The following is a 26,815-nucleotide window of genomic DNA, read 5'->3' as shown; positions in this document are numbered from 1 at the left end:
GCATTACATTTCGGGTAACTTAAAATGGTGGCCAGCCACTGTGAATGGAAGCTGAGCTTGGCTTCCATTCAAAAGTGGCACTGAAAGTGCTGCTGAAAAGCATCTGAGGGCCAGGAAAGGAGGGTGGTAAATGACGGTGCAGCTGTGTTTGCAGAGTGGGGAGTCCTTCCAAGCCCCTGGAGCCCTCAGCAAAGATCTGACTGGGCTGACTGCTGGGTGCCTATGCCCAGCACAAAGTCTTGGGCCCATTTAGATTCCTGATGAAACACTGCAGATTGCGATGTAGTAGTCCTGACACTTATGGGATCAGGCTGTGCTTGGAAAATCTAGCATCCAAAGGAAAGTAGTTGCCTTGTTTCCAGCACATTATGAACATTCTTCAGTTGGAAAGGCAGCATAGTGCTGCGGCTGTGAAGCTCATCTCTTTTTTTGATCGCAAAAAAATGTTGAATACTTGTGACTTAGTCTGAATTGGCTGATTCTCATCAAAAAAGAAAAGTGCTTTTATCTACTGGCTGTCAAAGTGAGTTACAATTTTAATATTGTTTTGATATTAGTTTTACATGCTATTGTGATCTGCACGTGCAGTTTGTGCAATTGCTGACACATTGATGTGGGGCTGAGGTAAGCAAGGCTGGCTTCTATTAACTAACTAAATTGTTCATTTAGCAAAGTAGATGAGGGAGAAGAGTGAAAATAAACATGCACAATCTCCTGTAGTGCAATCTTATAATCTACTCAGATGTAGGCACAATTGAGTTTCCAGAGGGTGTTTCCTAAAGGAAGTAGTTTTATGTCTCTTGTTGATTATGGTGGGAAGCTTGTGGGATCTCCTTTGTTTATTATTAGAACCCTGAAGTCCATCAATTGGAGCCAGGTGGAGATTAAAGAGAGCAGAAATCCACAGAACTAAGGAATATGTGTCTCTGAACATATGCTGAGGTCAGGAATTTGTTTTTTTTATCAGAACTGAATGTGTACCCCCCAAAACAATCCTGGTTTTCCCCTCCTGGTTTTCATTTCAGCAGCCAAACAGGGTGGGGGAGCCCCTCCTTTTTTGCTGCTATTATCAGTGGTGCATTTGGGACTGGATCTTGGCAGGCCTGGCCCTATCATTAGGCAAAGTGAGGGAGGTGCCTCAGGCAGAAGATGCTAGGGGGTAGAGAGTGGCAGTGATGTGTTGAAGGACAGAGTGGTATGTGCTACACTGCCTGGCCTGGGCTCCCTAAGCTAGCTTGCTGCCCTCAGATGTGGTGGAGGACATTGCCCCATCTACAGCATCAAGTATCTATCTACTGTCTATCAAATTTATATTCCACCCTTTCTCCTAAAGGAGCCCAGGGCAGCAAACACGTAAATGCTAAAATAATTAAAACATCTAAAAACAATTCCAATCCAAAGGCAGACTGGGGTAAGATCTCTACTTAAATGGCTTGTTGGAAGAGGAAGGTCTTCAATAGGTGCCAAAAAGACCACAGAGATGGCGCCTCTCTAATAAAGGGAGGAAATTCCAATAGCAGACAACTGACCAATTATCTGGACTCAGGAACTGCCCGTCCCACAGTGTCTCTGTCATGCCAGGATTCAGAGTCAGTTTGGTGACTCTCATTCAGCCCTCCACCGAGTCCAGGGATTGCATGGCCTCAGATGTTGCAGAGAAATAGAGCTGGGTATCATCTGTGTATTTATGACATCTTGCCCCAAACCTCCTAATGATAGCTCCCAACAGCTTCATATGTTAAACAGCATTGAGGACAAGATGGTACCCTGAGGCACCCCACAGCACAACTGCCAGGGGGGCAGATGAAAACCACCCTCTGCAATTATCTGGAACAGACTCCAGAGATAGGATCAGAATCACTTGTAAGAGTGTGCCTCCAATAATGTTAGCTCCAAAGGATACATAGTCAGTGGTAACAAAAGCCACTAAGAGATCAAGTAATCCCCCTGTACTCCTGATAAAGGACACCCAGCAGGGTGACCTAGGCCAATTCAGTCCCATAACCAGGCCTGAACCCAGATTGAAATGGATCAAGATACTCAGTTTCATCCAAGAGTTAAGAACATAAGAAGAGCCTGCTGGATCAGGCCAGTGGCCCATCTAGTCCAGCATCCTGTTCTCACAGTGGCCAACCAGGTGCCTGGGGGAAGCCCGCAAGCAGGATCCGAGTGCAAGAATACTCTCCCCTCCTGAGGCTTCCAGCAACTGGTTTTCAGAAGCATGCTGCCTCTGACTAGGGTGGCAGAGCACAGCCATCATGGCTAGTAGCCATTGATAGCTATGTCCTCCATGAATTTGTCTAATCTTCTTTTAAAGCTATCCAAGCTGGTGGCCATTACTGCATCTTGTGGGAGCAAATTCCATAGTTTAACTATGCGCTGAGTAAAGAAGTACTTCCTTTTGTCTGTCCTGAATCTTCCAACATTCAGCTTCTTTGAATGTCCACAAGTTCTAGTATTATGAGAGAGGGAGAAGAACTTTTCTCTATCCACTTTCTCAATGCCATGCATAATTTTATACACTTCTATCATGCCTCCTCTGACCCGCCTTTTCTCTAAACTAAAAAGCCCCAAATGCTGCAACCTTTCCTCGTAAGGGAGTCGCTCCATCCCCTTGATCATTCTGGTTGCCCTCTTCTGAACCTTTTCCAACTCTAGAATATCCTTTTTGAGATGAGGCGACCAGAACTGTACACAGTATTCCAAATGCGGCCGCACCATAGATTTATACAACGGCATTATGATATCAGCTGTTTTATTTTCAATACCTTTCCTAATTATCGCTAGCATGGAATTTGCCTTTTTCACAGCTGCCGCACACTGGGTCGACATTTTCATCGTGCTGTCCACTACAACCCCAAGGTCTCTCTCCTGGTCAGTCACCGCCAGTTCAGACCCCATGAGCGTATATGTGAAATTCAGATTTTTTGCTCCAATATGCATAATTTTACACTTGTTTATATTGAATTGCATTTGCCATTTTTCCGCCCATTCACTCAGTTTGGAGAGGTCTTTTTGGAGCTCTTCGCAATCCTTTTTTTTTTAACAACCCTGAACAATTTAGTGTCGTCAGCAAACTTGGCCACTTCACTGCTCACTCCTAATTCTAGGTCATTAATGAACAAGTTGAAAAGTACAGGTCCCAATACCGATCCTTGAGGGACTCCACTTTCTACAGCCCTCCATTGGGAGAACTGTCCGTTGATTCCTACTCTCTGCTTTCTGCTTCTTAACCAATTCCTTATCCACAAGAGGACCTCTCCTCTTATTCCATGACTGCTAAGCTTCCTCAGAAGTCTTTGGTGAGGTACCATGTCAAACGCTTTTTGAAAGTCTAAGTACACTATGTCCACTGGATCACCTCTATCTATATGCTTGTTGACACTCTCAAAGAATTCTAATAGGTTACTGAGACAGGACTTTCCCTTGCAGAAGCCATGCTGGCTCTGCTTCAGCAAGGCTTGTTCTTCTATGTGCTTAGTTAATCAAGCTTTAATCATACTTTCTACCAGTTTTCCAGGGACAGAAGTTAAGCTAACTGGCCTGTAATTTCTGGGATCCCCTCTGGATCCCTTTTTGAAGATTGGCGTTACATTTGCCACTTTCCAGTCCTCAGGCACGGAGAAGGACCCGAGGGACAAGTTACATATTTTAGTTAGCAGATCAGCAATTTCACATTTGAGTTCTTTGAGAACTCTCGGGTGGATGCCATCTGGGCCCGGTGATTTGTCAGTTTTTATATTGTCCATTAAGCCTAGAACTTCCTCTCTCGTTACCACTATTTGTCTCAGTTCCTCAGAATTCCTTCCTGCAAATGTTAGTTCAGGTTCAGGGATCTGCCCTATATCTTCCACTGTGAAGACAGATGCAAAGAATTCATTTAGCTTCTCTGCAATCTCCTTATCGTTCTTTAGTACACCTTTGACTCCCTTATCATCCAAGGGTCCAATCGCCTCCCTAGATGGTCTCCTGCTTTGAATGTATTTATAGAATTTTTTGTTGTTGGTTTTCATGTTCTTAGCAATCTGCTCCTCAAATTCTTTTTTAGCATCCCTTATTGTCTTCTTGCATTTCTTTTGCCAGAGTTTGTGTTCTTTTTTATTTTCTTCATTCGGACAAGACTTCCATTTTCTGAAGGAAGACTTTTTGCCTCTAAGAGCTTCCTTGACTTTGCTCCTTAACCATGCTGGCATCTTCTTGGCCCTGGCGGTACCTTTTCTGATCTGCAGTATGCACTCCAGTTGAGCTTCTAATATAGTGTTTTTAAACAACTTCCAAGCATTTTTGAGTGATGTGACCCTCTGGACTTTGTTTTTCAGCTTTCTTTTTACCAATCCCCTCAATTTTGTGAAGTTTCCTCTTTTGAAGTCAAATGTGATCGTGTTGGATTTTCTTGGCAATTGGCCATTTACATGTATGTTTAATTTAATAGCACTGTGGTTACTGCTCCCAATTGGTTCAACAACACTTACATCTTGCACCAATTCTTGCAATTATTGTGCTCAACCCTCTCAATCACCTTCCCTAGAAAAGGGGTATTTGCAACCAGGCAATAGTTGTCACGAACCAGTGGGTTCAGGGTGGGCTTTGTCAGGAGTGATCAGATCACCATATCTTTCAGGACAGCTGGGACCACTCCCTTCTGCAAGGACTTGACTGTACCCTAGATCCACTCAGTCATGCCCCCTCTGCAAAGTTTAATAAAGCTAGAGGGCCCAGGGTTGAAGAAACACATTGCTGGCCATATTGTCACAAGCACCTTGTTCACATCATCAGGCTTCATCAACTGAAACTGATCCCAAGATATTGCAGCAGACATTGGAATGAACACATTACTAGAGACTGCAGTGAATGTGGATGTGGCATCAAGACTGCTATGGAGGTGAGTGACTTTACCCTTGAAGTGCCTTGCAAACAATTCACAATGGGCTTCTGAATAGTCTAAAACTCCATTCCCTGGAGAAGATACTAACAGACCTCAGGCAACATAAGAAAGCTCCTCTGGATGGGTGCTTGAGGATGTGATGGAGGCAGGGAAGTGGATCTTCTCTGCTGACCTTTGTCAAATGAAGAAACAGCTGTAAAGCATGGAATGATGGTGGGTGTGTGGGTGGGTGAAAAGAAATGCTCATTGTTTTCTTCACAATTGAAGAAATACGCATGGCCATCTAAAGGGAACCTCCTCTGAGACCACTAAGTCCAGGGTCAAAATTTAACTGCTGCTATTGTTAAACAACTAGGAGTCAGAAATGATTACCAATCTACGGCAACTCTCCCCCAGATCTACCAGAGATCCCAGTTCTGCCTGCCCTGGCATACAGGAACAGATGGAACAAATATCTAATGTATAAAAGGATGTTCAGCTTGTCAGACACCCAACCCACTGTTTACTTATATTACCTTCCAGTTGGCATTACTGTGGCTTTGTACAGAGATTCTTAAGAAGCATTTGAAAACAGGATAGCAAAAAATGGATACAAATTGATAAAAGTTGTGAAATGTTTAGTGCTAAAAATCTGCATATTCCTACCATAAAAGCATTTCCTTGCCTACTTAAATTTTATTCTGTTTGTATTGTGTGGGACCAACAACACAACAGTGTTCTCTGGCAAAGCACATTTGGGGAATATTTTTAATATCCTTGCTAAGATGTATTATTTTTATATCCCACCTTTCCACCACAATTCTCCTTCTTCCCATTTTATCCTGGCAAAAACCCTGTGGGATAGGTTAGGCTAAGAGCCCACGGTCACCCAATGAACTTCATGGCTGAGTGGGGATTTGAGCTCTGGTCCACAGTAGTGCAGAGTGTAGAAAATCCAGAAGTGCAGAGTTCTTTCATGATAGTCATGCCTTGGTCCTGTACAACCAGCCCCCTTGCTTGCTTGCTCTCCGTCATCTTCTCCACATGCCTCAGTCCTTCCCGCATGTGCCACAACAACAGATGTCCTTAGAAGCCAATCAGAACAAAAGGGTAGTGTGTTAGCCACTGAGTGGCTTTTTTATCTTCTTTCACTCTGATTGGCTTCAATCAGCAGGAAAGGACAAGGACGCATGTTAGAAGGTTCTTCTGTGTGGCTCACACACTCCTCTTTCATGCTGATAGGCTCGTAGGTTGATGGAGACACAGGGACCCTGCTGCCAAAAAAGTAAGGGGTCTAAGCTCCCCTAAGCCCCTGGACAACTACACCCCTGCCAGTCCAGCACTGTAACCGCTACATGACTCTAGCTCTGGATTTCTACACCATACTGGCTGCAACACATATTGAGGGCAATCCAGAAGTTAGACACAACTTGGGTGGATTAGATATTATGTAGCAAATACAAGATTTCCAACAGCGGGCTTGGACCATGTTTGCAGGTAGACAGTATTTGCAGGGGATCATCTCTCAATTCTATTGAGATCAATATAGGGGTCCAAGGCTGCAGCCCTAACCCACATACCTGGGAGTAAGCTCCAGTGAAATCAGTAGGATTTACTTCTGAGTAGATGTGGTTTGGATTGCTTTGTGTAACTATATTTTTAACTCTCACTGTTTTAAATGAGATTCAGCCTCACACAGGTTTGATTGGATTGCCCACCACTGGCTTAAAGTGTTCATGTGATGTACTATGGCTCACATAATTTCTCAAGCATGGAATGCTATGAATCATGATATTGAATTAAAGCATTACTTTGGCACAGCAGAATCCCCATAGATTCACCGAATATCCATATATATTCATTACATAAACCTGAACCTATGCCCCATGTAAATCCCATTACAATCAAGCCTATAAAAGCAACATAAACATGGACACAAAGGTTTGTCTCTTTCAAAGTTTTGGAAGCCGCTCAAAAGGCTGTGCTATGCGTACGAATGAAATACAAACCATTATGAGTACTTATTTTGGCATAGAAATGAGGGCTCTGCTGATGTCTACAAAGTGAAATCTCAGCAAGTTGGTGTTATTGCAAACATTTCCACAACCTCTGCTGAAAAATGTGTGAGGCCTGGGATTATTGCTTTGTTAGAGCACATATACTTTTGTCTAACATCCATCCATTGCTGCACAGTATTTAAACTGTAATTCTTGATTATCTTTATTTACTGCATTGCAAAAGCCCCAACATTTGCAGAACGAACTGCTACAATAAAAGCCTTCCATATTCTTTTTCACATGGGAGATTTGAGCCAACAGCAGGAATTGTATTGAAAGATTTGCTCTTTGCTGCAAGGTACATGCTCACAAGATTCCTGGTACATGAATAATCACAGCAGAACACAAAACCTCATGTTTTCTTTAGTCATCAGGAAGTGTCAGCGCAATTAAAAGATGTTGTAACAAGGGTCAGCTCTAAGAGGCTTTAAACAAACTACTGTAAAGTCATGTGACCTGCTAGTTACATGATTCGGGGAGTGTTCAAAAATGGTCATAAGAAGTCTGCCCTGGAACTTCTCCAACTTACCGGCACTTTTTCCATCTTTGGTCCATTCTTTCACTGGCTTCAACTTTCCGCAATTGCCAAGAACTCCTGTATACTCTTTCCATTTAATATCAATTGAATTATTTACTTTGGTTTGGATATTTTTCCTCCCAGGAGATCAAGCTGGGTAACAATGAATTTAAAATAAAGCATATTAACAGTGCTATGGCCAGATTAGAATAAAATGGCAACCTTCCACTTGGAGATCTAGCCATTTCAGGGTCAAACCCTAGATGGCAACAGTTCAAGATAATTAAGATTGCAATCCTAAACACACTCATTTGGGAGTAAGCCCCATTGTACATAGTGGGGTGTAATTTTGAGCAAACATGCATAGGATTGAACTGTTTGCAGTCATTTTATGTTATCCTACCAGTGTCAGTTGGGCTGATGAGGCAATCTAGAATTTTCTGAGCACTTCACTGTTACCAGACATGGAGATATTAAATTGAAGCACAGAACGTGCAGACTTATAAAAAGAAACAAACAGAAAGAGCCCCAAACAAACACAGTAATTTTGCCCCGCCCAAAAAATAATCATAAACTCCAAAGAGGCCAAAATCTGAAGTAAACAAATGCTGCTAGTTAATTGCTAGTTCATTAGCCATCACTGCTGTGATGTCACAGAAGTCCAGAGATTAGAGTTGCCAGGGTTGTGGCTTTAGTGTATTAAAACAAAGCATATGTGAATTTTAAGCATGCCTGCCCACTTGAACAAAGCCTTGAGAATAGTGCCAACCTAGGACAGGGCAAAACATGTTGACAACTGTTGGGAAACTGAAGCTGGATCCCCAAAAGACTGGAGAAACAACTCTGAAGGAAGCCTGGATAACCCTCAAAACAGCTGTCAAGATGGAAAGCCTTTAGTTGACTAATGACTGGAAGAAGGAACAAGCTATAGGAAAAAGCCAACCTGGAGAGCAAAGGTGCCTGGTTGGCTACTGTGAGAACAGGATGCTGGACTAGATGGGCCATTGGCCTGATCCAGCAGGGCTCTTTTTATGCTCTTAAATTATGACCTCTTCAGCATTAAAGAACATGGAAGCCTGGAGTAAGTGGCACTTCAAGCACACATGCCTTAAGAGCTACTTACCTTGCCAATTAGCTGATCCGTGGGGACTGAATGCACTTTAGACAGCATACAGTAATGGGAGGAGTGCCCTACCAGTCTTGGAAGCTGCCTGGCCACTTGACATCTGAATACTGCATCTTTCAGCTCCTGGTATTCTTGTTTAAAAACTGACACATCCATGGCACACTCCACTCGATCATTGCTTGATTTTTGAGACTTCAAGTAATTTGATCCACCTTGAAAGGGAAATGGACTGCCTCCAAGTCGATCCCGACTTATGGCGACCCTATGAATAGGGTTTTCATGGTAAGTGGTATTCAGAGGTGGTTTACCATTGCCTTCCTCTGAGGATGAGAGGCAGTATTTACCCTAGATTCCAAGTTTCTAGCGGGATAAATACAGTTGGCAGAACGCAATTTTTTTTAAAAAAAATATTGATAGGTAGATGAACAGAACTCTGTGAAGGACAAATAGGCTCTGGCTGTAATCCAACTTAAAGTGCACTTAAATCCACTTATCTAAGTGGGCTTACTCATGCTTAAATCTGTGTTGAACTATGACCATAGGAGTGCCTTCCTTGGATTGCTACAGAGGGAAACTAAGAATTAGTCATATTATAGTGAGACCCCCCAAAAAGTAAGGAAAGTTACCGAAAGTACAAGAGATTTAGGAGCATGTTTCTTTCAAGTAGGCCCATGTGTTTTTTCTTCATGCCTAAACCCAGCTTTGGTGGGAGATTTTAAGTCAGGGAATTTGGTGTTGGGGCAAACCCCCTGTGCACTGCAGCCCCAATCCAAATCCTCCCACGTTGTTGTTGTTGTTTTTTAAAGAAAAATAGGTTGGGAGTTCCAATCAAAAAAGCTCAACCTTACTTCAGAAAACAGGCTTTCCATGGATAGTGTGTTTTACAATTATTTATTTATTTATTTACTGTATTTATAGTGCCTTCTCTCATGGGTTTTTGACTTCTTCCCATGTTTGTTTTTATTGTTGTATTTATGATTTTATACTCTATTTTAAAAAATCTGTGGCCTGCTTTTAGAAGACTGATTCAAAATCAGGCGACAAATAATTTAAATAAATAAACAGGAAACCTGGAAAACCTGTTAATAAGGTAGTTTAATTTTAACCATTTACATCAGGGATGGAGAACTTCTCACCAAATGTCATTTGTCCTGTGAGGTTATTTTCCAAAATCCACCCCCACACACACTCAATGTCGTATGTGCAGAAAGCAGGATTGAACTTTCTGCACATCAGCTGATGCAAGGGGAATTCAATCCTGCTTGGTTAGGGTGTACAAGGAGTTTTCCTGCAGGGAACTCTCTTGCGCACTTCAATCCTGCAGAAAGCAGGATTGGACTATCCACACATCACTGATGTCTGGACAGTTCAATCCTGCTTGGTTCAGATGTGCGAGAGGGTTCATGCAGGGAATTCTCTTGTGCACTTGAACCCTGCAGAAAACAGGATTGAACTCCTGGCACATCAGTTGATGCTTGGGGGAGTTCATTCTTGCTTGGTCACTATCTCTTCCCTATCCAATTATATTATAATAAAGATGTCTTTGAAAGATTCAAAATCTTGCTATATTGTTGTAATTTGGGGGTTGGTCCACTAAAAAGGTATAAGCATAGCCATTTGGAATCCAGTCTGTCCTCCTACCAAATGCTGTGGACAGAGTGTGGCCACTGCAGTTTGGGAGATCAACATCAGACTGCAAAGGGCCTTGCAATGAATTCAGCAAAGCAACTTATAAAAGCCCACTTCAAAGCCACATCTGGTCTCATCACTATATCATTCAATGCTTGGGAGAGAAGCTCAACATGGAAAGTTACCCATTTCCCATGAAAAGAAACAAGCAGTTGCGAGCCAAAGTTAACTTGTGGTCACTGGCAGTGGAAAGCATTCCATTGAAAATAGTAACAAGTTGAGGAATGCAACTAATATGAGCTATTATCCCTAAGCTAAATGAGTAAGCTACATGTTTACTACCCCTCCCTCGCATTTCATATCTGATAATCACCGATTTGCTGGAAAGGTCCAATGACAATTCTTACTAAAATGGAAGCAGTACCCTACAATGTTAGTCAATGCCTCATATACATACATAATTATGGAACAGTTTAAGCCACTGGAACAATCTATTTGCTCAGTTTTATCACAACAGAAAGTTCAAGGAGGAAAAAAAATCTGGGCTTTGCTATATGCATACACAGAATGGTGCTAAAGCCCTTTCAGGCCTGTTCTTCAAGCCTATTTCATTGTCTTTGCAGATCTCAAGGAAGGCATCTTTCAACTAAACACCCTGTGTACCCACTAAATGACAAAGCAAACATTTCTGCCTTGGTCACTGGGGAAAAGGAAACACAGGTTGTGAAGAATACATCAAAAGCCACAAATCTAAGTTGATGGAAAGACTGCTTCTCCATGGCGTCATGGCCTGCAGATGACACAATTACATTTACACCCTCCCCACAGAAACATACGACCCTGATGCTGTAGAACTTTATATCGGATTTAAAGACTCACCTTTTAAGGACCGGGTCTCTTTGGATTGTATTCAACGTAGTGTTATGCAGATCATTCCATCAACACAAGGATTTGTCCTTATGCAACAGAATTATCTCCCCCTCTCCTCCCGCAAAACCTGTTCTGTTCTCTAGAGATTTGGGGCTGGCACAGGGCATGCCTGGAAGGAGAGTGGAGGAAATCCGTTGTGCTACTGCTAACCCTTGCACTAGTGCAATTGTAATCGAATTCTACCTTCTGTGTCAGAATCTTCTCAGAGAACTGTGAGCTGGGTGGGGCTTTTTAGTTTACAAGAAAGGCAAGTAAGGGGGAACATGATAGAGGTGTACTGGTGGAGAAAGCAGGGTAGGAAGAAGTTTCTCTCTCTCATAGTACCAGAACCCAGGGCCATCCAGTGAAGTTGGCCGATTCAGGACAAACAAAAGAATGTATTTTTTCACACAGCAGTCAATGAAATTCACTTCCACAAGGTGTAATGATAACCACCAACTTGGATGGCTTAAAAAAGGGCAAGAGAAATGTATTAATGGCTTCTAGCCACAGCTATGTTCTACCTCCAACTGTTGGAGGCAGTATGATACCAGCTGTAGGAATTCATAAATGAGAAGGCTGTTGCACTCAAATTCTGCTTGTGGGCTTCCCATAGGCATCTGACTGGTCACTTTGAGAAGACGATACTCCACTAGGTAGGCCGTTACCCTGATCCAGCAGGGCTCTTTTTATGTTTATTTTAGCCTAGCCTGTTTCATTATGTTTAGGATTAAAGGGTTTTAAGGGCTGGCTAATGCTGCTGCCTTTGTTTCTTTTGTTGATTTTATGTTTATTGTTGAATTACACTCCAAAAGATGGCATAGAAATGACTGTATAAATAAATAAAAATATAAAATTTATAGAGAGGTTGGATTGACTTGTGCACCAACTTCCCACATCACATCAGCATTGATCAACTTTATATAATGGCAGCTCTATCAGGCTCTCACATTTAAAATATGATGCGGGCTCCTTGTCCTACATGGAAAAACTAGATTGGCCAATAATCTGTTTTGAGAGGGGAAAAGAGAACAGACTAAAGGTAAAATGGATTGCCTTCAAGTCAATCCCAACAAAAGAAGCCCTATATCAGTTTAGCATTAGAAATAAATTTTCTTCACTTTTACCCTGCATGTGTATTCTACAAAGAGTGAGGAAGCCAGGAAAAACAGTGATGCAGTAATATGGGATAGATAAATGTCCAATAGGATAACCAGAGACTGAATGGGTGTTGCATGAGGAATTAAAGAACCTTCACTAGAAAATAAATCCACAAGACCAAAGAAAAATTGCAATTAGTGCTTGGATTTCTGAAAAAAACAAAACCCACCATGCCTGAGCATGGTGGTTTTGCAAGTTGTGCTCCATCCTCAGTTGTTTGCTAGAAGAATAATCCCTAGTATTCAAGGGATCCTAGGCAGAAGCCACACAATTCTATTTGTTTCAATATACTCTACCATATTTTAAAAGTGGAAATATCCTAATGTGGTACCTCTTGTACAAATACACATGGATGTATTCACATGTGATTTCTTTACGAGATCATTGGAATTAGCGGCTTGGCCTGCTGTCTGTTTCCTTCTAAGAAATGAGGAATAGGTTCTTTTGACCGTAATGTTTTATTTCCTTGTTTGGCAACACTGAAGCCAGGAAGACTGTTTTCATAGCTTTAAAAAAAGATCAGATGCATTTATGGAAATAAGCCTGTCAATTGGTATTGTTATTTTTCTTCTGGCCAATCAGAAATTTAATTGAAGAGGTTTCAAATGAACTCAATGTTAAGGCCATGCTTATAATCCAATAAATCAACAGCCACACAAGGCAATTCTCACAAACAGTACACACATGCAAGTATGAGCCACTGATCCCCCACTTTTATCCCACCAATATACTAAAGTATTCTTTTATTAGATAAGTGGTCCAAAGTTTTTATTCAAAGACATGTTACACTGAAACATTCTATGTTGCCATGTTAAGAAAGGAAATACAGCAGTGCTGCTTTCTTGTGGATTTAAGATTCTGATACAAATAATAAATAGTATTTTTTAATAAGACTAAGTCTAAAATGATTTTAAATCCTAGGGTTTTTCCAGCCAAAATGTATTATAATACCTAATGTGCAAGTTACATAACTAGTTTTTTCAGTCACTATGAGGTTTGAAATCAGGCCCTATCAGAGGTGCCAACCCTTCATTCAATCAGTCATAGAAATGTGGTTTAATAGAAAATAATGAAAAACTGTAATTCTAAAGGCACAAAATCACATAGCTGCTCTAATAGGAATTTGTAAACAGAGAATTGGTTGAATTTAGAAAACTCATACCGAAGACAATTTTAAAAAGGCATCTGAAGCAGGCTTTTATCTAGCCAACTTCCTGAAAGACCCAAATGGTTTTAAGGTCTACAGCATATTATGCACTAAAATACTGTATTTCAAAAAAGCAGTAAGGCAAATAGTATAATCATTATTTCAAAAACATTACAATGATAGTGTAGGCATTTGGAGTATAACTTAGTTACAATGTGTAGCACAGTCTCCACTATATAGGCATAATTGTATCCTCCTTATGCAATTTTAGGTTCAGTTGAAATCCAGAACAGATTACAAAATCATCTTTGTACACCATCCCAAGAGGTGCCAAGAGGTACTTGAGAGCAGCGTTTGTCTCTGTTGTTCATTTCATCCACAAACTAAGAAATATCCATCATTCAAAGTTCAAGAATCAAGCAACATTAAACACTGTCATACTTGTGAAGAGCTTCTTCTAACTTTTGTGTCACTTTTTGGAAAAAAAGTATTTGCTGTTGTAAGAAATGCTGCATTTGTGATTTGAAGTCTCTGACTCGAATTTTGTGAAAATGGTGAATTTCTGCCAGGGTGGCAAAAGAAATAATGTTACAACGATCCTGAATGCCATCAGCTTTCTGAACTTCCATCTTCCCTTCTTCTACATGACGCTTACTTTCCTTCACTTTGGTAAGGGCTCCTGCAAAATGAACAAAAAAAAAGTACTAGAATTAAAAAATGACTGGAACAAATGTAATTAAAAGCTATATTACTAATTAAGCTTGCTGTTTGAAGTCTAAAGAACTCTGAAATTGTTCCTATACTTTGTGCCATAATGAAAGGTTGTATCCAGTGCTAGTCCTATTCAGAGTACACCCACTGAAACTAATGAACCTAACTTAGGCATGTCCATTCATTTCAAAGGGTCTCAGTAGGGCCAACATTGGATACAGCTCAAAATTTTTAATTACATGCACATAAGAGGAGACACTAGCCTCAACTAGCCTCAGTTTTAGTATAATCAGTGTGTGCTTTGCATGCAGTACCAAAGCACTTACCATACCTAGACAAGGCCTCAAAGTCCAAAGGAATTCAATGGTTTATCAATGTTAACAACAACATACAAATGTAAGCTGCCTTGAGCTGAAATATTTATCTAAATATTTTTACACTACCTTTTAGCCCAAGGTAATTTGCTGTAAGCAAACTCCACTGGGAATATACATATTGGTGATTTCAGATCACCAGTTTAATGTGGTACACTTAAACCAATACAAGATATGGTTAAACTCAAGAACGGTCATAGCTTTTCTCCTTCAAGATTGCAGAACACTAATTGCTAACATTATCTTGAGGTAACATGCCTTTGATCACTGGTGATATCTGACATATTTCCTCAGGAGTAAACCAGGAACAGAAGTTAAGTGGAAAATGAGGAAGAGCTCCTGTTTTTTTTTATTCAGCTCTAACAATTTCATGACAAGTAACAGTGTGAACATGTTTACTGAAGTTATGCAAGTACTAAAGTGCTCACAGTGTGGCCAGACATAGCGAGCAAGAAAGTGACCCTGGATCCTCTGTTTCTATAAATGACTTTAAGCCCAACAACCTTAAATGTATAGCCCCTGCTCAAGTCAATAAGTAAGAGCCAACTCTACAAATTACTAGATTCAAGAGTTGCAATTTCACAGTAATCCAAGTTTTTAGAAGGCAAAAACACTTTACAATTATCCCCGTACTTATGTGCAGTTCTCCTTGTAAATCTTTCAGCTAAAAATGGCATAAAGGATATTAAATGCTCAGCACATTGCACACATCTTTGTGTTTGTTGCAGCTAAATTTGTGCAGTTCCAAACTCTGTAACAATTCACAGAAGTTCTGCAAATCTGGCTCAAGATTGGTTTGTTTTTTTTGACACCTTAGGTGAAATAAATTGATTGTTCCAGAAGCTTGTATACCATCACAGAGGATTGTGGAGAATGCTGTCAGAATCAGGCATGCTGAGATCAGGGGGAGAGACCATTGTGGCAAATACCTCTTGAAATAGGGTCACTCAAGCAACTGCATGTCTGCCTCTATGGTACAGTAAGTCTCATGTTGAAGTTTTTTAATTTAATTTTTTTTACAGTTAAGTAGCTATAGTAGGATCTTAATTGGCAGCTGCATAAAAGGCTGGTTTTGCCTGCTTCTTTAAAAAAGGATGGAGCTGTCACCAGATTGGCCCAAACAACTTCTTGACCCATTAAGGGAGACTGGGAGGGAAACACATGCATGTCACAGTCAGTTTTAAAGCAGTTATTTTAAAGCTTTTAAATTCTTTTTCACATCAGTTTGTCTGCTGAAGAAGTTCTTCCACACCGTAAGGGATTCTAGAAAATATTGTCCCATCCACAGCCAGTTCACAAAAGCATTGACAATTCTTTTTTTTTTCAATAATTTTTATTCAAATTTTCATAAAACATACAAGACGAAATCATAAAACATTCAAAGACAAAAAACAAAATCAAAAATAGTTAAACAAAAAAAAAAAAAAGAAAAAAAAAAAGAAAAAAAAAATAAAGAGTAAAATATTGACTTCCCATTTGTCAAAGATCAAATCAGTTATAAGTCTATAATATATAACAATCCTGTCTCTTAAGTCATATTATAAAATCACTTTCCTCCAGTAGTTATCTTACTTAATCATCAAATCTCATAAACATTACTTTATTCTTTCCACAAAAAGTCAAAGAGAGGTTTCAATTCTTTAAGAAATATATCTATCAATTTTTTTTCCAGATAAGCATATCGATTAATCCATCTCATTACTAATTATGATAATCTTATTGTCATAACCATAGTCAAAATAAACATTTCAATTAATCCATCACATCAGAATCTGTTAGGTTCAGTAATTTCAGTAGCCATTGTTCTATTATCCCTATTAGTTCCATTTTCCATCTTCCATCTTCAGTAGTCTTGTTAAGTCCAGTAATTTCAGTATCCAATCTTCCATTATCAGTATTCCATAATAATCTTGCTGTCAAAACCATAGTCATATAGTAAGAGTCTGATGGGAATTACCTCTATCCCAAATATTTTCTTGCCATCCATTCTGAATAGGTTGCTGAAATACTGCTGTAAAATCATATCTCTGTTCTTTTTTTCAAAATACACTGGGTCATCTCTTGAAAGTTTTTCCATTGTCACATGGCTGCAGTTAATTCCATAGATTTTCTCTATATTGGGCTCCATCACATCAATCCAGTCCAGAAGATTATCCATGCCGTTGATAACTTTATCTCTAGAATCTTCATTAATTTCTTCAGAGATAACATTGAGTTCCAAACAATAGATTTTATTTCTAAAGTCCATAGACTCCAAATCTTGTTCCTGTTCCACGTTTGTTCCAATCTCCGGGATCTCCTCTCTCACAGGGACCCCTGTTCCAGTCTCCAGGGTCTCCTCTCTCACAGGGACCCCTGTTCCAGTCTCCAGGGTCTCCTCTCTCACAAGGACCCCTATGTCTTTAATCTCCTGTGTCTCCAAACAATAGATTTTGTTTCTAAAGTCCATAGACTCCAAATCTTTTTCCTGTTCCACGTTTGTTCCAATCTCCGGGGTCTCCTCTCTCACAGGGACCCCTTCCAGGGTCACCTCTCTCACAGGGACCCCTATATCTTTAATCTCCTGCTTCATTTTACTCAATTCAATTTTCAGCTCCTTACAACCCTGTCGCAGGTTTTGTTTCGTTATCTCAATCTCATCCATTATTTTCTGAAACATAGTTATTTCCAGATTCTCAGCCACTTTCTTAATTGCCATTTTAAAAGAAAAATATAGGAAAACCACTTCTTATTTCAGCAACAATTGGGTTAATACTCCAAACTTGGTGACATCACAGTATAAACAGAGCAGACAGCCTTATCTCTCCATGCTTAAGTAAACAAAATGCAGTTCCCAGGATCGAAACAATTAATGGCGGTCGTCAGGAAACAGATTCGTCAAAATAAAATAGACCAAAAAGAGAGTAGTCTCAGACAATATAATATTCTTCAAAATAAAAATCTGGAATAGAAATCCCTCTTCTGTGTATATCTTTAGAATGCAAATCCAGGACAGCTTTTTGCAACAAAAACAGAGATAAGCTATTAATTAGTGAGTAGCAGAGAGAAGTTATGGCTCCCCAGTGAGATGTCAAAAACCGATCAATCTGGCAAATCTCTTTTAAACAGCAACAATTTAAGTCAAGTAAAAGAAAAATATAGAAAGAAGGGTGCTTGCCTGTTAGTGCGTTCTCTCTTAGAAGATAAGATGAACGTTCGCTTTATCAGATAGAGCTTGTTGTTGAAAATCCGTCCCACCTTCGTCGGCTGGACCTCGTCCCATAAATTAATGAGATCTGGTCGTCCCAACAAAAATAGGCTTTGAGGTTAATCTCTTCGTTTCTCCCTACCCGGGAGAAGTTTAATCAGTCAAAAAAAAAAAAAAATCTGACTGATATATCTGAATAAGCTTCTTTTGAGGCAGGAGCCCGTCTCAAAAGCAGGCACAGGCTAAGTCACCCTTCCCGGAAGTCCCCAAAAGCATTGACAATTCTGAGAGTGTAGTTGGAAACACACCCAATACTCCCTGAGGCAGTGCACAAAAGTGGGGGAAGCCATTATGGTGGCTAACTGCTTTTCAGTGAAGTTTGTCTGCCATTAATGATTTTCTCATTAAGAATCTTAGATAAACTCAGAAGGAACCTCAAGGTCCTCAAGGTCCCAGAAGTGTTTGAAAACTAATACCTTACTGGAAAGATATAAATATAACAAATGAATGCATGAACAAATAAATACATGAACTAGCTGGTTCTGGCAAACAAGGGAGTGTCCAAAATGTGTAAGGTATATACAAAAAGTAAATAGACAATGGATGAACTGGTTAGATGTCATCTGCATATTTTCCATCACCACTTTTGAGTCACACTGAGTCACTGAGAACTTGCAAGATCTTTAGCAAGACATTATAGAGGGCTGTTTTAGTTTTGAGTCACTCAAGTGAGTTAGTTACACATTTAAAAAAGAAATTATAGATCAGAACTTCAAAAACAGATTAACACAAAAGGTGAGCCATCTCACTGAACGGAAACCTTTGTTTAACTAGTAAAATAGTTTAGGCTAAGTTTAAGTTTAATGTACACACAACATCTGGATGTTGTTAGACAGATGAGTAAGCCTTGCTTGTTTTCTATTTTTCTTAAAGAAGTAGTTATGCATTCATTTCCAATTAGCTATTTTTTTTTTAAAAAAAGGGCCTACCTCTCCCCAATATACAGAAGTGGTGAGATGGGAATTCATTTCGGATAAACAATGGATGCTTGTAGTGTTGCCTATTCTGCACTGGTACACAGCATGAATTAAATTTACCTCCTGAAATGAGGAGGGTTTTATCAGAGCTCCAACTAAATGAAGCCTGCAACAGTGTCATCATGGATTGTGACAATTTGCTTGCAAAAAGTGAGCCTACATGATATATGCACAGCCTAGACTGTGCTATATGAACAATAGAGCAACATAGTTGCTACATGCACAGGAAGAAATGATGCAATTGGTTAAAAATGCCTTCCCCTGCCCTTTCCCTCATGACATTCCAATTTCCCCTTGGTTGTTGGAAGCAGTATTCTGTTATGAGTATTTCAAGATGTATTATTCTTAACAGCAGTTCTCCGTTTAAATAAACAAAAACTAACATCTTTCTTGTTTTCTGGCTTACTTGATTCCTGTAAATAATAATTCTAATAGTTTTCAGAGCTGGATAAGGCTATAGTTGTATTGCTGTAGGAACTTATTAGAACCGTAAAAACAAAAGTCAAATTAAGTTTACCATAGCTGTGCCATGTCAACTTACAGTGGATCTGAAATGAGAACTAAGAGAACTGTTAAATGAGCTTTTGATCTTTGCAAATAAAATTACGACATTTTTAAAGAACATAAACTGAGAATGTTGGTATTTTTATTGTAGTCTGGTTGGGGTGACATAACAGTCTAATTTCTAATGCTTACAGTCTGGAAAACACTACTTCTCTGTACTATGAACTCTCTACCAAACCTAGTAAAAGCTTTCCTATGACATTCAAGAGTAGAAACAGGTATAGCCCCCCTCCAAATGATCTGTTTCATGCAACTGGTTTGGACAGTTTAACATTACCAGATGCAGATCACAAGCTGGGGAACTCTAATGGATTGCAGAGAGGGGCAGCTGCCTCAGGGACCAATCTGAAGAGGCCTCCATGCAGTCACCCATTTGTCTACATAAAGCCTAAAAGTCACAACGTTTTGAGTCTCTTCCTGAATTCCAGATCAACACATGGAAAAGTAATATGCAGTGAATGTGTAGGCCTGACACCTTAAGTTGTGTATTAACTTGAACCCAAATTATGAATACCTACATATGAAAAAGTTAGTTTCTGTTCTAAACAATGATTATTTGAAAGAGATCTCCAATGGTAAGAATCTCTGTATTCTGTACAGTGGAATAGACTAGATATGACAGCTCAGGATTCTGACTTTACAACAGGAGGGGGAACCTTGTGGCCTTCCAGATGTTGTTGGATACCATTTCCCATCTGTTCCACGCAGCATGGCAATTGGTCAGGGATAATGGGAGTTATAGACCAGCAACATCTGGAGAGCCGTAGGTTCCTCTTCTCTGCAGTACAGCAATTTTATATGACAAACTTTAAAATACTAGGTTAAAGCAGGCAAAATTGGCCACTTTCACTGAGCAATTTTATACATTCTAAGGAAAAACATTTATGGCTCTAGATTAAAAACATCCATTACATTCAATACTACTATACAAGTCACACACTTTCAATAATGAAGAAATACATCTCACAATTAGAAATAAAATCAAACCTGTGATGTCAAATGTTTCATTTACTTAATATTAAAGCAGTTAAGATCAAGCACAAATTAACTTAGAAATCACACTTCTAGATAGCATTTTTTCCTCACAATGTAGTTACCCCAGCCTTCCTCAACCTGGTACCCTCCAGATGTTGAAGTACAACTCTCATTATCCCTGACAATTGGTGCTAGCTGGGGCAGATGCAGGTTAGGATCCAACAACATCTAGAGGGCACCAGGTTGGGGAAGGCTCATTCACCCTTACAAAACTTCAGATACTGCACTGTCTTGTTGACTCTAGAACAGCGTTACCCAACCTTTTTCGACCCAACGCCCCTTTGCAAAATCTTTTTGTGCCCAACGCCCCCCTCAGATTAAGTATATGCCAATGCTTCCTATTCTTCCCTTAAAATATGAGTAATGCATAAAAGGTATTTTCAGTGATTATTACTGATCGTTTTTATCATGCCTTTTTATTGCACTTAGATTACACATTGAATTCTTAGTATGATTTATTAATAAACATACATAGTTATAGAAAAGTAAATAAAATGAGATTTATTATAAAATACTAGTGTGATCCTTCAGCTTGATGAATTTTGGCTAACTTCACAATATCTGGAGTATGTAAATCCATAAAATACATGCAAGAAACAAATTGCAGATATAGGAGTTGTTTCAAACATAAGCAAAAACTAATTAAGTCCACACAGTATGAACCAATAGAATACACAGTGTTTCTTAACAACAAACTCATTCAGTTTACCATCATTGTTTCATTAAACAAGTTCATTTAAACATCACAGAAACAATGGGTAGCTAGTGTGTCCCATTCCTGAAGAAAACCAGCGAATAACTGACTGTCTGCGTCACCCGTTTGCACACGGCACTCATCCATTGGAAGAATGTGCCCTCCACCAATACACCCGGCTTATCAAACACTCTCTCGTGATTGGTTCCAATATCCCTCAAGACAACATCAGAACATGCCGAGGCATGGCTAATATCCCCATTCCTTGATATGACACTGGCTACTATTCAGAATTTCTTTACTAAAGAGCACATACTATTTATAGTGTTATTTCCATGAATTGAGACTATTAAATACATTCTAACTGGGGACAAAACAGTTTAAAAAGTAATGATTTGTGTATTAAATAAAATTAAACTTAAATGCTTCAATTGTCGCATCAGACCGCCAAATGTCAACACCCCCCTAATGAACCCAAATGCCCCCCTAAAGTTTGTAGTCACACCAATGCCCCCCTGAAAGGCTGTAACGCCCTCCAGGGGGGCGCTACCGCCCACGTTGGGAATAGCTGCTCTAAAAAATTCTTACGCTTCTGCAGTGTCCAAGTTTTACTAGCCTGCAGAAACACACAAGCAACAGTCCTGTTAGGTTTACTGCAGCTAATCCCGCCAATTTACAGTACAGAATATTAGGAGGTTCATATTGGGGTTTTTTTACAAGGTGGCTGCCTGAACTTAAAGCAAGTAGACTTTTAAAAATTAAGTTGCCACTTCACACCAGCTTTTTTTTTAAGAATGCAAATCACCAATTTCACAATGATTTCGTTAATGACATGGGGTGACATCTACCCATGGCAGCCCATTTGCAGAACAGACTTCTGTTTGCACAGCTGGGCTTCCCTTTCTTCTCCTACCCTCGGAGTGCCTTGCATCTTCCCTCAAATCTATCTGCTTGAAGTTTGGGGTACCCTGTGGGCAGACTTTGGTGGGCATGGGGCAGGAGAGGGAGGGAGGACAGGACAGGCAAGTCCTGTTGTGCCCCTTCATGCAATACTGGTTATCACCCTAACTTTATAGCATTTTTAGATTCACTCATTCATAAAAGGTGAAATGGAAGTGAAAAGTCATAGAATAGCTAAGAAATTCCCAAACTGTGATATGGGGACCACTAGCGGTCTATGAGATTCATTTATGTGCTCCATGACATGTCTCCATGGCGCAACGGAAAAGAACCAGTTTCAAAACCTTGTGTGACTATTTTAATTTTTGGTACAAATACCATCCAAAAACTCCACCCAGCAGAAGTTTTATAAATGTACAAGCTTGAAAATGGAAAGCTAAACACAGTGGCACATGCAGATATTCGAGGTACACACCCAATTCTTTTTATCATAGCACTTCTTCATTAGAACCTTTCATTCTGATAGTTCAAAGAACAGTATGCAGATTATTTATTATGGGATGTAATTAGGTTTGAGAATAGTTTGAAGGGATACATGTCTCACAAGTGATAGTTTCTCTTTAACTCCTCCAGTACCAAATCCCCAAAGGAATAATATTATTTGTGAGCCTGCATACAGTATCCTCACCCCTGCCCCAAGATTCCTTTTAAATTACTCTTGTGTTTAATTCCCCAACTACTTTTTGAGACAGTTCACAGAGAAATTTGAAGGTTTTATGAAGTCAGATCCTGTGTGTGCCCACTCTTTTAGATACTGGTCACTGATCTTAGATTTCAAGTTGCAAAGAAAATATAATGGCCTTTGCTGTTATAAATTAAGTGTCAGATTACTTGCTCCTTAAAACATGCTATTCACTATAGGTGTTTGACAGTTTTTTTCTCCTGATGATTATAACTAGCAGGGAAGGAACAATTGGCTGGGCCAAGGAAGTGATAAATGCCTCTTTACGAGAGGGAGTGGTCCCTGACTGTCTGAAAGAGGCGGTGGTGAGACCACTCCTGAAAAAACCTTCCTTGGACCCAGAAAGTTTCAACAGCTACAGACCAGTAGCAAATGTTCCGTTCCTGGGCAAGATCTTGGAACGTGTGGTTGCCGGCCAGCTCCAGGCGCTATTGGATGAAACCGATTATCTAGATCCATTTCAATCGGGTTTTAGGCCTGGTTTTGGCACTGAGACGGCCTTGGTCGCCCTGTATGATGACCTATGTCAGGAGAGGGACAGAGGGAGTGTAACTCTGTTGATTCTCCTTGATCTCTCATCGGCTTTTGATACCATCGACGATGGTATCCTTCTGGGGAGGCTCGCGGAGTTGGGAGTTGGAGGTACTGCTTGGCTGTGGTTCCGCTCCTACTTGGCGGGTCGTCTCCAGAAGGTAGTGCTTGGGGAATATTGCTTGACACCGTGGGCTCTCGAATGTGGGGTTCTGCAGGGGTCAGTTCTGTCTCCCATGCTTTTTAACATCTACATGAAGCCATTGGGTGCGGTCATCAGGAGTTTTGGAGTGCGTTGTCATCAGTACGCTGATGACACGCAGCTCTACTTCTCCTTTTCATCCTCCTCAGGTGAGGCTGTCGATGTGCTGAACTGTTGCCTGGCCGTGACAATGGACTGGATGAGAGCTAACAAACTGAGGCTCAAAAAATGGCGGCTTGAGAGGACGCAAGAGCTGGAGCTCTGTAAGTTAAGCTCCGTAAGCCAAGGTTTTTAACAGTTTTAACATCTTTTAAATTGTTCCATCACCTTTTGCATCTTTTACATCTTTTACATCTGTTGGGGGCCACATGTGTGAAGTGGAGCAGCCCTCACCCCCTTTTTTAAATCGCTGAAGTACCTTCCCTACCTGCGGCGTCGGGCAGTGGAGGAGTGCTGTGGAGGTGGGCGCTGTGGGGAGAGACCGGAGTTGGTGTGGCCGGCCCCCTGTGGTGGCTGGAGAGTGGTTGGAGAGTGCGGTGAGGAGCGGCCCAGTGGCGGTAGGAAGGGTGCTGTGGAGGAGTGGTCCAGCGGCTGTGAGAGAGCCACGGGGGACGACCGAGCCGAGAGAACATCAAGCCGACGGCAGTTGGGGAGCGGCGGTGAGAGCGCCGCGAGAAACAGCTGACGGCGGTGGCGGCAGAGTTGTGGAAGCGCCACTGAGGAGTGACCCAAGGAGTGGGGCCGCCGAGGAGGAGCAGCCCAGCGGCGACGGCGGTGGTGGCGACGAGAGAACGCCGCCGAGGAGTGGCCCAGTGACGGCGAGAGATCGCCGAAGAGGAGCGGCCCGGCGGCGACGAGAGAGCGCCACAGAGAATCGGCCCGGCTGGCCGGCGGCGGGAAAACGTGGATGATGACTGGGGCCGGAGAGGCCGTGGGAAGTGCCAGACCGGCGGCAGTTAGGAGGTGCTGTGGGGGGGCGGCTGGCATTTGGGTGTGGCCTGCCTCCCCGCCTGGGTGCAGGACAGTGGGCCCAGTGATAGTGGGGGCGCTGTGGGATGAGGTTGAGGTGTGGGCGTGGCCCTGGGCCATTGAGGGTGATCTTGTGAAGGCATTTTGGCTTGGCGGGCCTGGACCTGCGCCTCCCAGCAGCAGTGGTTGATCTGCTGCCGGATTGCTATTGCCTGCCGGCCCTCTGGGGCTTGTGTGAGGGGAAGTTGAGGGAAGGAGAGCCGCCGGTGCGCTCGACTGGAGCGCCTGGTGGAACGGAGTTGGGAGGGGAGGGGTTAATAACAGTTTTAGAATTCTGTGTGGGCCGTTAGGGCTGGGTGATTCTGTTGAGGCCTGGACGGGAGGGGGCTATGTGCATAGCAGAGAGAGTTCCGGTGGGGAGGGTGGGAGGCCACGACATTCAGAGGCTAGGCGGCAGATGCCGGAAAGGTGCTAGGGGCAGGCCAGGCCAGTTTCGGGGAACAAGAGATAGATGCATAATATCCACCCCCTGTTCCAGGCCTGCTCATGACCCGAAGATAACTGGGGGATGTACAGCTCCAACCAATCTTCGACTGCTGTTGTGTAATGCCAGGTCTGTGGTACAGAAAACATCTCTCATCCATGACATGATCATGGATGAGAACGCAGACCTGATATGCATTACGGAGACATGGCTGGACGAGGCCTCAGCTCCTGTGCTTGGGGCCATGTGTCCAGCCGGTTTCCAGTACGCGCAGCAGCCGAGGATTGGTAGGCGGGGAGGGGGAGTGGCAGTTATCTATCAGGGGTCCTTGATTTCTGCCAGACCCCCTCTCCATGAGACCAAGTTTGTTGATTGCATGTACTGGAGGTTGGGTCCTAAGGGCAGTTTAGGGACTCTTCTTGTGTACTGCCCACCCCGCTGCACAGCTGACTCCCTGACCGAGGTGCTGGAGGTTATCTCGGCTGTGCGGGTTCTCTCCCCCAACCTTTTGGTTCTGGGGGATTTTAACCTGCATGCCGAGACGGATCTCATAGGAGCCCCTCGGGATTTCATGGAAACCATGACTTCCTGGGAACTGCACCTTAGTAATTGTGGGCCCACCCATGTAGCTGGTCATGCTCTCGACCTTGTATTTGTCTCTGGAGGGGGTGGTAGTGCTCTGAAAATGGGGGCTATTTCTTCGAACCCCGTGTCATGGTCAGATCACTATCTGGTGAAAATGGACCTCTTATTGCCACACACCCTCCGCAGGGGACAGGGACCGATTCGGATGGTCCGCCCCAGACGCCTGATGGAGTCAATTGGATTCCTGAATGCACTGGGAGATTTGGAGCTGTCTGAAGGCCGCCCGGTCGAAACCTTGGTGACAGAGTGGAATAGGGAGCTCACCGGAGCAATAGACTGGGTGGCTCCGAAACGTCCTCTCCCCCTGAATAGAACTCAGACCGCACCATGGTATACACCACGGTTGCGGGGTTTGAGGCAGGAGGTGAGACGGCTAGAACGCCGGTGGCGGAAGTCTCGCTCCGAGGACGATCGGACACTGGTTAGAGCAGCAATACCAGCCTACCAAGTGGCAACAAAGGCAGCAAAGAAGGGCTTCTTTGCTGCCTCTATTGCATCCGCAGAATGTTGTCCCAGGAGGTTGTTCCAAGTGGTCCGAAGCCTGGTCGGTCCAGCTGCCCAGGAACCCATGGAGCACTCTAAAGCCTCCTGTGACGCATTTGCAGAACATTTTGCTGATAAAATCGATCGCCCGAAGAGCGTAATTCCGCACGCCGTGGACACAGGAAGCGGGCCAGAGGCGATCAGTTGCGATCCAGTCCGGTGGGATCGGTTTCAGCCTCTTCCCTCTGAGGAAGTGGACAAGGTGCTCTCTACTGTGAGACCGACCACTTGTTTGTTTGACCCTTGCCCCACGTGGCTCATTGTGGGCTGCAAAGAGAGACTGAGCGAAGGGATCATGGCGGTGGTAAATGCTTCCTTGGAAGAGGGTGCATTGCCATCCGCCCTCAAGGAGGCGGTAATAAAGCCCATCTTGAAAAAACCCTCCTTGGATCCCCAAGATTTAAACAACTTTCGCCCAGTCTCCAATTTACCATTCTTGGGCAAGGTGATCGAACGTGTGGTGGCCAAACAGCTACAGACACACTTGGAGGAAACAGATTACTTAGATCCATTCCAATCGGCCTTCAGGACTGGATATGGAACTGAAACAGCCTTGGTCGCTCTGGTGGATGATTTGAGGAGGGCGTTGGATAGGGGAGAACACTCCTTCCTCGTCCTCCTGGATCTCTCAGCGGCTTTTGATACCGTTGACCACGGTATCCTCCTGGATCGCCTGGAGGGAATGGGAATTGGGGGCACTGTTTTACAGTGGTTCCGTTCCTATCTCTCTGACAGGCACCAGAGGGTGGCATTGGGAGAGGAGGTTTCAGACCCTTGGCCTCTCAAT

The 26,815-nt window shown here is 42.2% G+C and overlaps 1 protein-coding gene across 2 annotated transcripts in view; it reads right to left on the bottom strand.

The window, feature by feature from the left end:
- Positions 1–12,750: 12,750 nt before the first annotated feature.
- The window catches only part of SNX18 (sorting nexin 18), a 30,143-nt gene continuing 16,078 nt past the window's right edge, over positions 12,751–26,815 (bottom strand). The window contains exon 2 of one of the 2 annotated variants that reach the window (XM_061617856.1): positions 12,751–14,089. In XM_061617856.1, coding sequence (XP_061473840.1) covers positions 13,836–14,089 — 254 coding nt within the window. In that variant the 3' untranslated portion in view covers positions 12,751–13,835. The remainder of the gene's footprint in view (positions 14,090–26,815) is intronic. The other variant, XR_009761454.1, reaches the window with a different exon arrangement.

This window comes from Rhineura floridana, chromosome 1, assembly GCF_030035675.1.
Source record: "Rhineura floridana isolate rRhiFlo1 chromosome 1, rRhiFlo1.hap2, whole genome shotgun sequence".
NCBI lineage: Eukaryota > Metazoa > Chordata > Lepidosauria > Squamata > Rhineuridae > Rhineura > Rhineura floridana.
Note: the sequence above shows the minus strand (reverse complement) of the source record. Positions and strands in the feature narration are given on the sequence as shown.